Consider the following 11,268-nt stretch of genomic DNA (forward strand, 5'->3'; position numbering starts at 1 on the left):
CAACAGCGCAACAGCAACATTGCAACGCGGCAACAACCCCGCGGCAACAACTTCAGAATCGACAGCCCAGACACTCCACTTACTCGAATATAGAGTCCCGTGATTATGAAACTTTACATGCACTCGGCTGACACTTTGGATAGTTTATGAGTTGATAGACTCCAGCGATCCCATTGTCCAAATAAAGTCATAAGCATGAGCAGTGTAAACAAATTCAATTTACGATTCTGCGATCGGGCATTCGAAGTATGAAATGTTCGGGCAATTTTGCATTGCCTCCGGCGGCAATTTTCAGCTCTCGGATTTATAGTTCAATTTGATCATGATTTATCCGAACGCCCATAAATAATAACCGTGATTAGGGGACCAGGGAGTGGCCTTTGGCCAGCTCTCCAATCGTCGGCGATCCGAAATTTAATTAGCCACGGTCCACGGGCCAGTGGACAGGTGCTCGGAGATGCAATCTCCAGCTATTTGCATACCATTCTGGGGTTGAGTTCCGCAGAAGTACAGCCTCTTGGGATCGCATCTTCGGGAGCCCCGCTAGCGGAGACACGAACCGCAGCCGAAGAGCAGCCAGCTTCGGGCATTCGGAGAACCGGACTTTCGGACTTTCGGAGTCGGCGGCCGCTACTTCTACTTGGCGTTGCATAAAAAGTGGTTCAGTGGAGCAAACGCCTTCAAACCGAAAACGTCGGAATCGCGAATCGAATTCGAATCGCGGACTTCAGATCGCGCGGAAGTGAAGTGCAGCCAGGATATCCATATCCATATCCTTCCCCCTCATTTTGTGCTATCGTAATACTCCCTGTGTTCGAAGGCTTCGAGAGATAAACTCTTAGGTTTATTTTCAGCGTTTGGAATACACAATCTTTTGGATACACCGAGCAATTGAATTCTAAGCGAAAGTGAAGGTAAGACGCTCCCTGGAGAATGAAGGGGAGCAAACTGGCCAGTTTTTGGCATAAATTACGGAAATCGTCGGATTATTAATTAGATTTCGCACGAATGTTCCTGAGCATCAAATAAAAAGATTATTTATTGAGCATTCGCTTTCGACTCATCCAAATGTTGTGTTATGTTATTGCCGATAGAATATTTGTCTCGAACTGCATAAAAAATGCCAAAATGGAAAATACAATACATTCTTTGTTTGCCAAAACTTTAGCTCCGGTTCAGGTTGAAATATATATGCATAGCATAAAAATCAAATTAAAAATTCAACTCTGTTGAAATTGCAATCAGAGAAACTTGAAATAGAACTATTTATTTATGAATGCTTATGCTTTGTTTTTGCCAAGAGAACATTCATAGGCCAAATGTCGCAGATTGCATAAACATCATACAAAGTTGTAGAGCTCTTAAGAGGATCTTCACATAAATATAAATCTGAACGGCGCCCAAATTTATTAATATTCATACCAGTTTGCCTAGTTTTTGGCAAGTTGTTGCATTGCGGAAATATGCTGGCTATAATGAATGCAAATTGTGCTAAGTTTTATCAAGAACGAAGATTCGATTTCAGGGAGATCAACAAAGGCAATAATAGGCTTACTGCGGCTTTGCTGTCGAATGACAATTACAAGTGTCTTTTTGCTGCGGATTACTTTGATTAGGTTCAATTGAAACTGAATTGGCCATTGAAATTGCCAGCGAATTGCGCTTTAATCAGGCTGACAGACGTCACACGGTGGCAGACAGACTAATTTGCATATTAATTTTAATTGAGTGAACAGCGACCGGCAGGAGACATCCATCGATAAAGTTCACTCCGATTGAATTGGAAAATGTCAGCCCCCAGACTCAAGCTCCAGTCAAATTCGAAATCGAAATGGAAACTGAAGCTTAAACAGAAATAGAGCCATTGGCATTGCAGCTGCCCTGGCTACTTGGGTACTTGGCTACCTGGTGGGTCCCCCAATATCAGACACAGAATAAATTTAAATACAATGCAGCTACAGATTGTCCAAACAAATGTGCTTACAGCGGAAAAGTGCTCTAGCGGACCCGAATTGAAAGCTAGTTCGTTGCCTAAGTCTTTTGATTGACTGAAAGTCGGCGAATTTATGGCAGCATCATCGCCCTCTCATTTCTCTTTTTCCAAAGCCATAAAACCCCACCTATTCATGCTTCCGACTGGCGAGTGACAAGCTTGGCAAATTGTTACACACTATCCATTCAATGTCATTGGCAAAAAAACTAACTTGGCTAAACCGAAGCAGAAACACAAAAAAAATTCGCAAATGCCGCACTGTATTCCATCATTGAATTTGCATATGCAAATTTCATTCCCACGACTTTTAATTGCGATGAAAAAACCAAAACTAGAAAAGCGAATGGAAATGCTAAAGAAGACCTGGAACTAGTCGAGTGATATAATTCTCGATAGTTGTTTGTCTTTCAGGCTGACACCGTCAAGGTCAAGTGCGTGATGCTATCACCCGACATTTATCACCGATCAAGGCTCATTCGTAGCTTCTTAGGTATATATTTTTTATGGTGTATTGTTAAATGACTTTTAAACTTACTTATGATACCTGATTGGGAGAATCTACATTACGGTAATTCACAGAAATCGTTTCTTTGCAAAAGTAATTTGGTTGAAATGTTCGAAACCATGTAGACATCATTAGCTTTTCTTGAGCTTAACATTTTCTTGGAAACATGCATTGCCTTTTTAAAATATATTACAGCTCTTAAAGAGGGGATTTTACTTCTCTTAATGGCAACTCACTTTGATTATTTATTACACAATATTTGCCCCTCACCTAAAAGCTTAGAGCTTAATTTATGTAAGTCATTTCTGTAAAGAAGAAGCCCTAAATGTCTATTCTCTCTGTTTATTTAATGTACTGCCACCGTTCCCATAAATCTTTCTTAATGGCTGCTTCTAGAATATGCAAACTCTGCCTCACTCAAAGTGTCTTCTTAGTTTTATGATATACGACTGCCCGACACATCTTAGCATCGTTTTAATTAGCGCTATTAGCACACTCATCGAACAAGGCTAATTAATGAAGCAAAGTTAAATGACTTTTATGCGATTTCAATTCGATTTCCCCGCAACCCATGTGTCATAATCAAGTCAGAGCCCTGACACTTCCCCCGCGGCAACAAAGCAGGTGAACACGGGCTCTAAATTCAAGTGAGCTCAGTTTGGTGCAGAAAATTAATAAATAAACCCGAGGAAACCAGACCAGGCCAGAACCATGGGTGAGGCACAAGCCAAAGTCTGGGCTGCACCCAGAAATGCGTACAAATCCGTTGACATTTCGCCCGACAACCTTACAAGACACTCCGGCCAGCGATTCCGATTCCCATTCCGAGTGGAGGAGAACAGCAACGCGAGACAGACAACTACTAATTGAGTTCCCCCTCCGGGACCAACATTAATTACCCTCTGGAGCGGCTCCAGGTTCCAACCTTTTTGTTCATTAAGGGTGGGCGGCGCCCAGTTGGGCCGTGGATTATGTAACGCTTGTATCTTCGCGGGCTAAATGTTCAATTTACAAATTAGCCAAGGCAAACGCTTGGGTGCAAAGGTCAATTACAACAGCAGCAGCAGCTCGAAAACAAACAATCGTTGTGAAATCCTTGTAAGCGAATCCAATATACAAAATCCAAGTCCGAGTCGAAACAAATAACAAACAATAACAAGGGCAGGCCGACGAATTAATTGAAAGTATTTACAAAACTGGTGAGCATTTAATGCCGACCAACAATCAGAAAAATCGGACTGGATTGAAGAGCGCGGAAAAGCAAAGCTGATTGAACCCCAAATTGATTGAGCGCAGCGGGAGATCGGTTCGAAAGACTGGAAAAATCTCCGAGCTGTCGAAAGGGTTTCCACCCACTGACCTCTGGGTAATTAGGCAGCTGATTGAATGTTTCTTGTGAGTGGATTAAGGTTATAACACCATGCAGCTTAAGGAAGTGCCAAGAAAAACTATTTCTGGTACAAATATTGAAGCAAGGCTAAGCGTGCTTTGCAAATCCCAGAATTTCCCAACTGCATTTTTAACGAAACTTCCTCTGGTGTTTCGCAACTATCCCCACTACCACTGAGGATCCGAAACATTTCTAAGAAGAAACCAATTTAATCCGAACCATTGTTGTCTTCCCCCGAGGCGTCGATTATTGTCGGCCAGTCAAAAGTTCAAATTGGCAAAAATATTGATTGTGGGCCGAGTTCAAGTCGGGTTGAGTTGAGTTACTCAAGACAGTCAGGCAGTCACGCATGTGCCCCTTTCGATTTCGATTCGCCTGAATCTGAATCTGAGCTGGCATCTCTTTTCGGCGATTTCTCAATTCGGGTTTCGAGTGCTATGCAAATCGATCGGTTGCCTGGTAGTTGCCCATTCAATTCAATTTGCATTTCCCAGACAAAGTTCGTGATATGTCAGCGGGCGTTAGAATGTGTTGGAGGTCACTCCGCCCACTTTTGGTACTCCGGCCAGTTGACACTTTTGCCGGAGCCTCGCAATTAGCAGAACCTTTCAAATAAATCGTCCAATGTCGCTGGCATTTGTGATGAATTTCGCTCCGCTGCGCTTTGATTCCGTTTTAATTGCTTTATCAAAATGCCAAAGCCTGCCCCCAAAAACGAATGACTGAGGCAACGAACTTGATTTGAAAACGGGTTGAATCTGCCTTTGTCTTCGCTCCCCCTATTTGTATAGTTTTAACTCACTGCTCGGGCTATAATCGCGGGATCTTAACTGCTAACTGCTGTTTCCTCCGATTGTGCAGTGATGTGTTGCTGCTGCTGCTGCATTTGCATAGCCGTTGGCACCTGTCCCGACTTATTGGAACAGTTTTATTGGCGCTTATATAGCGTACACATGTTACTTCTTGTTTATGCTTATTTCTCCGCTCTGGTATCCAGGTCAAGTCGGCTGTCATTTGATGCAAGTTATTAGCCCGTGTTCCTCCAGCCACTACAAATTGCGTTCGGCTCTCAATACGGTCAAACCCAACGCACATGTGGGCGTGGCCGGCCACTAAGGCGTAGCTTTGATTAGAATTTCGGTTTCGCAGAGAATAAATGCTGGAAAATGTGTAAGCACATTTAGTTTACCCAGCGAAGTTTGCCTTGAACCGAACATTGTTGAAATTAAGGTGGGGAAGCTCAAAGTGGTTTTTCCAATTGAAAATATGCTAATGGGCTGAATCCTAAATTCGATTTTTTACAGCATTACAGCAGACAATTATAAATTAAACGGTTTCTAAAATTAAACGTATTTAATTTAAATGAAATTAAATGTCAGAAGACAATTACTTTCAATCATTCTTGTTTATTGCTTTCAATTAATGAAGTGTAATTAAAAGCTTCAAGGATGTTCTAGATTTCTTGCGTGCCACCAACTGTAAATCGCTGAACTGCAATTAAATGTTTAACACCTTAAACTGCCCAAAATATTTGGTTTAACTAGACCCGCTCGAACACCCGCTTTAATTGCCGAATAGAATTTCAGGCGCTATTCATGAGTGATTGGGTAAATTAGCATCGGTCAGAACGAGATAGACCCACACATACCCAAGCTGATTTGATCCCAGATAGATGTTGCAACCAGCAACCAGCAACTAGCAACATGCAACCTGCAACAGCGTCGCTGCCTGCGAACGACATCAATTAGCGGCATTTTAAGTGCGTTCCACGTTTGGCGTGAAAAAAGCTGAAAAGCGCAAGAGGAAAATGCGTCGAAAAACGCCTCAAGTCAATCAATTTTCCTAGTGCGGTAGTGCACAGAAAAAAACACGTTTAAATATTACTTTTTAATTTAAGTGAGTTCTTCTACTCTGTCTCAATCTGTGGTAAATAAATAACTCATCTGATTAATCCTTTTAAAGGACCTATACTCTTGTATTAGTTTGCCACAAAAAATAACTCCAAAAAAAGGTATTTGGTTTTACTTTTTCCTGTGTATTGGCCAACAAGGAGGCCCGAACTCGAGCTCGACGCTCGGGCCTGGTCAAGATTGCGTGGCCAGATTGGAAGCCATTTGGAAAGGCAGCGCTCGAGTTACGCGCCGGCAACTTACGCAAATTTTGTCAGTCCTCGCTCGCAACAGCTCTGCCCCCCCGAAATGGCCCAGATCCTCGATCTGCGATCCCCCAAGGCCCCGAGTGTCCGAGCCACTAACGGCCGCCTCATCAGAGGGAGATACTCAGCGACACACCCTAATCGGGCCAGGTCTTTGGATCTCTGTGGCTCGGAGTGCCAGACTGCGACTCTGGTCACTGGATGCTGGATGCTGGTGTGTTGGATTCGATGTCTGGAGTCGCAGAGGTTTTTAATTGAAATCTGCAATGGTCCGACTGTCTGGCGGACAACTAGTTTACGCATTTGAAAGTGCTGTGCTGTGCTGCGCTGGTAATTAAAAACTTGTCGTTCGATTTGATAACTTTTCTGAGTACCCTTTAAACGATTCGGGGCGAGCAGATCTCAAGGAGCGGTTTGATGGCCTTAGGATAAGTAATGGGTTTTTTACGGGGGGATATAAAACGATGATTTAACTAATGTGATTGGCTGTTGGGTATACCAATTTATTTGCCAGACATTTAATTACCGCTAGAGGAATAGAGAGAGATTATAGTTTTTTTTTATTGATAAACAAAGTGCAAAGTTAGTTGAATAATAATTCACCCAGACATTGTTGCAAGAAGCTTCAACATACCACCTTAGTTGCATATAAATTTTCCATTTTATCACCTAAAACCTCTACTCTGGCAATTAATTAAGCCCCAAATCAATACTCGTTAAGTGTTTGGTAAGAGTATTTCGCCGGCAAGCGACTTCAACCCGGTTCCTTTCGCGTTTCTAAGTCGGACAACACGGCGCATACGCAACATTTGTCATGATATGTCCACTTGGTCTGGACATGCTCATTTTCGGCATGCTGGTCGCTGCTAGAAGGATGTACAGCCGAGTGATTAATGTGCTGGCCACTCTGTTGCCAACCCCTCGATGCAGTCCGCATTCCGGCCCTGCTCCATCATCCCGAGCTTTAAGTAGCGATGCCAATTGATACCAGTTTATCGAACCAGTTTGGACGCAATGCGAAAACCCAAACAAAACGCCCCTCGACTAATCCGAAAATCCCAAAAAATGTATATCGGTTGGGCATTGCACAACCTCCAGAGAGGAGGAGGCCGCAACGTGACATCCTGGCTACTGGATCGCAGTAACTTAATATGCAGCGCATTGATTACGCTTTATGGCCACAACTTCTTAGCCTTTGGCTCTCGGCCAAAAGTGAGTGGGAAAATCGCAATATCTTGGCGCGGCCAAAAGGATTTTAATTAACCGATTGCCTAAAAATCTAATTTCCGCTGCCAAAAAAAAAAGTGCGCCACCACTTCGGTGATGCAATATCATCCGAAATGTGCCACGCAAAAGTTATCAACAAATCAAAGCCAGTCCGCGCCGCATTGACACAGTTTTCCCGCCCCGCTTTCCACCGCCCACTCCTGCCTGCCGCCCCCTTTCGCTGGCGGTGGAAAAGCCACAGAAAATTTATAGAGCAACGTGGATGTGGACCGGAGTCGAAAGAGCCAGGCCTAGAGCGAGGTGCGTGAGTCGTTCAATCAATGCAATTCATTCATTGAGCCTGAAGTGGCCAACAACACGCAAGTTGACGTTTTGGCCTGCTGGCCAAGTGCCTTTCAAGTCCAGTGGCGTTGTTGTACGGGGAGTTTTTTCCTCATGAAAATTGTATTGATTTTATAAAATTATGTAATAAGAAAAAAGCTACTTTTTGCACAATCCTAAGAAGGGAAAGCATACTTGCAGATTAATCGAGCTGTCACCTCCAAATTCTATTCATCCCCTTTCACCCCTTTTAATGCAGCATGTGTATTCCCCTTTTTTCTTTTTAATAAACAGCACCCCTCTGTCTGCTTGGCACACGCTGCCAGCTCAGAAAAAAATGCGTTTTTGGAGTATGCAAAAAAAATTCATCAGACACAAAAAAAAGTAACAAAAAGACAGCGAAAAGCGATGACCAGCAAAAAGTTGCGTATGGCCACAATTTATTGATTTATTATCTTGCGTATAGCGGATAATTTATTACAAATCTATTTGAGCTAGTCCCCCGATAAAGGGGCTTTCGGTTAGGGAGACTTATGTGCGTGCCAGGAGATTTATTTTTCTGAAGAGGTGGATAAACAAAAGACTTAGGCAACAAACGTGTTCTGACGGAGTCATTATTGCACAACATTTAAAAGGATTTTCTAAGAATTAGAATTATATTTTGATGACTAAGCTAAAAATAAATAGCAATCTAAGTAAGTTTTCTGATTGCGATCCAACAACAGTTTTTCTTTGTTCTCCATAAACTCCGCAATAAAAACTCCTTTACAATCCATTTGGAGCACTACATAACTACGGGCATTATTATCTCCCCTTGTTAATGACTTAATTAAACGCCTTTTATGTAAACAACGGCAAGTGAGCCGGCAACAACTCGATGCATGATCTGAACCCGCAACTGACACCAGAGCAACGCCCACGCAGCAACAACAACTGGAGTAGGAGCCACAACAACAACAACAACTACAACTACAACAATGACCACACGCCACATGGCTGCACACTTCCCACGCCCCCTTGCCGCCCCCTTCAGCCCGATTCCCCCCTTTTAGCCATGGCCCCTGAATTTTTTTGCCGCTGTTTGTTTTCGTAGCTACACAATGGGAAATATATTTGAAAGTTGATCAGATTTAATTATTACTATTTTAATTTAGATTGCTTCCATGAAAACAATTACAGTTGCATGATTAATCTTGACACCGATTAAATAATTATTTTCATTATGAACCCACTCTATAGTTTGCTCAGTGTAGTGCTCGTTGGCCAAGTGGTGGCGACTTCAAGTTGATAAATATCATTAAGCCGCCCGCCTGGCTGTTCGCTTTTGTTCGGAGCGCCCAAGAAGATTGATAATGCCGCAAAAAGCAGGGCTATTTGTGTGGGAGGTGTTAATAGGACGAATGAATATAAATATCCAATTAAGTGCAGCGATTTGACTTAATTGGCTGGCCATTTGTGGGGGGCGCAGTGCGAATGGAGTGAATGGAGCCGGGAACCCTGGTGACTTAAGATGTCTGCCATCCGATTTGCTAATTAGCGCGGAGCTCTCTTCCGACCGCCACCTCCCATTATGATCGCCGCCTTGGGCAACGATCCGTGCATGAAATATCACGCCAATTACAGTAGCGGCTAACTGGATCCAGCCGCTCAACGATTCAATGATTCAGTGATCCACCGATCTACCGGCAAACCACAACCAGTTACTCCTAACTCGGCGCACTGCGAAATTGAATCAATTAAATCAAAAAGAGTGGGGATTGAGAGGATGAAAGAAGTGCGAATGATGTATACTCTTTTTTATAGATCATTCGATTAAATAATTTGATTTAATTAGATTAAGTCATATCTTTTTATTTGCACAATAAATACTTATTTATTCAAGCAGCAAAAACACTGCATTATTATCTAAATTCTGTTTAAAAGGAATCATACTGCTAGCTAAGTTACCCCATTTAGTTTGTAGAGTACAAACCTCATAAACAGCGCAAGAGTTGAGTGAGTTTGGCTCAATTATGTTTACGACTGCTCTTTAAACATTAATCGAATTGATTGAGCGGTTATGTGATGTCTCATAAATAGGCATTTGTGTGCCAAGAGGTGTTTCCCCACCCAACTCCCAGTTTCCTCTTTCCATTAACCGATCATTAGCTAGTTACTACCTCTCGATAATCCCATTATCTCTTGTCTTGCAGATGCCTTTCCACCGACTGAGTATTCTGGGGCTGCTGCTCCTCTCCTTGGCTTGCGTCCAAGCGGATGTGGGATACCACTACAACCGACCGACGAGACCCACGGCTCCTTCGGCTCCAGGATCGGTGTACACGGGTCACCAGTTCAGTGCGCTGCCCACCATCCACCCGCTGCCCCCGATCCCGGCACTTCCTCCGCTGCCCACTGCCAGGGTTCCGCTTCCGAGGAGTCGTCCCACTGCTCCGGCCGCCAGCATCGTTAGCCACTATCTGCCGCCCAAGCCGGTGGTCTCCACCTACGTTCCTCCGCCGGTGGCTTCCCCCCTCTCCTCGATCAGTTTCCACGGCACGCCCACCTTCAAGCCGGTTTACGGTCCGCCGCAGGCGAGGATCACCCCGCCGGTGCCCACTCTGGCCACGCCCATCGTGGTGCCGCCCACCGGACCGGCTGCCTTCGCGGCGGGCGGAAGCCTGCGGATTCCCTTCGGCAAGCAGGCCCTGATTTCCCCCGGAGAGTCGTACGTCTCGAATGGCAGGCAGCTGAAGCAGTACGCCGTGATCGAGATCATCGACAACGACATCGACGAGACCCCGGCTCCCTTCTCCAGCTTCTTCGACCGGTTCGGAGCCCATGTGGGCGCTCCTTCGGGGAACGGCATCCAGATTGATTCCCGGGCCAACTCCCTGCTCCTGGAGCAGCAGCAGCTGGCCATCCAGCCGAGATCCCAGGGCGGATCGCAGGCGGGAGATGCCATAGCCCTGGGATCGGGAGGCCTGGGCTTCGTGCGGCTGCCCAACGGGAACGTCTACCTGGGATCGGGATCCTTGGGCTACATCAGTGGTCAGCAGCGGGTGGCTTCCGTCCTGGAGGCTCGCACCCGGTCGGAGTCCACCTCGGATGCCCTGCACTTCGGCCACGGTCCTCTGGGCGGAGCAGAAAACCTGCTGAGGTTCAAGTAGAGAGGCTACCCTCCCACTCCCACTCCTACACACACACACACACACGCACATCTACATCACATCTATGAGAATATGTATATTTTATTGTAAATATGTAATTAAAGCACCTTCTTGTTTGTGTAGACTGTAAGACTTGCTTAAACTATCTGAGATTCTTGTACATTTGTCCTATGCGAAACATCGAAACTTGATCGAGTATGAATAAATATATATGGTTAAAATAAAGGCAATCGGTTATCAATATTTTTTATGCCGAATAGCGGACACTTTGAAAATATTTATGAAGTATATTTTTGCCCAAAAGTAGATTATACTTTTTTAAAAAGACAGCGAATGCTGAAAATACTAAAACAGCTTGGCGGGAATTTTTCAAAATTTTTATTCTCACTTCGAAACCGGAAAACATTGTGAATTCACTATTTTATTACCTATACAATTCGCTGAAAATTATTCAGTAGTGCATGGGTTAATTAATTCATTGTTTATTCAGTTCAGAGTTAATTAGCATGTCTCGAACTATTTGTTTTA

The 11,268-nt window shown here is 44.2% G+C and overlaps 1 protein-coding gene across 1 annotated transcript; it reads left to right on the plus strand.

Moving 5' to 3' along the window:
* Nucleotides 1-683: 683 nt before the first annotated feature.
* On the plus strand, nt 684-10,965 carry LOC108092331 (ataxin-2 homolog). Its single transcript, XM_017191867.1, has 2 exons — nt 684-914; nt 9,784-10,965. Exon 2 carries the CDS (start codon nt 9,784-9,786, stop codon nt 10,738-10,740), a length of 957 nt encoding a protein of 318 aa, XP_017047356.1. The 5' UTR covers nt 684-914; the 3' UTR covers nt 10,741-10,965.
* Nucleotides 10,966-11,268: the final 303 nt, after the last annotated feature.

This window comes from Drosophila ficusphila, unplaced genomic scaffold, assembly GCF_018152265.1.
Source record: "Drosophila ficusphila isolate 14025-0441.05 unplaced genomic scaffold, ASM1815226v1 contig_412, whole genome shotgun sequence".
NCBI classification, from domain to species: domain Eukaryota; kingdom Metazoa; phylum Arthropoda; class Insecta; order Diptera; family Drosophilidae; genus Drosophila; species Drosophila ficusphila.

Bases quoted from the DNA above. Each gene is read 5' to 3' on its own strand.
- LOC108092331 (XM_017191867.1), top strand. From the start codon at position 9,784: ATGCCTTTCCACCGACTGAGTATTCTGGGGCTGCTGCTCCTCTCCTTG.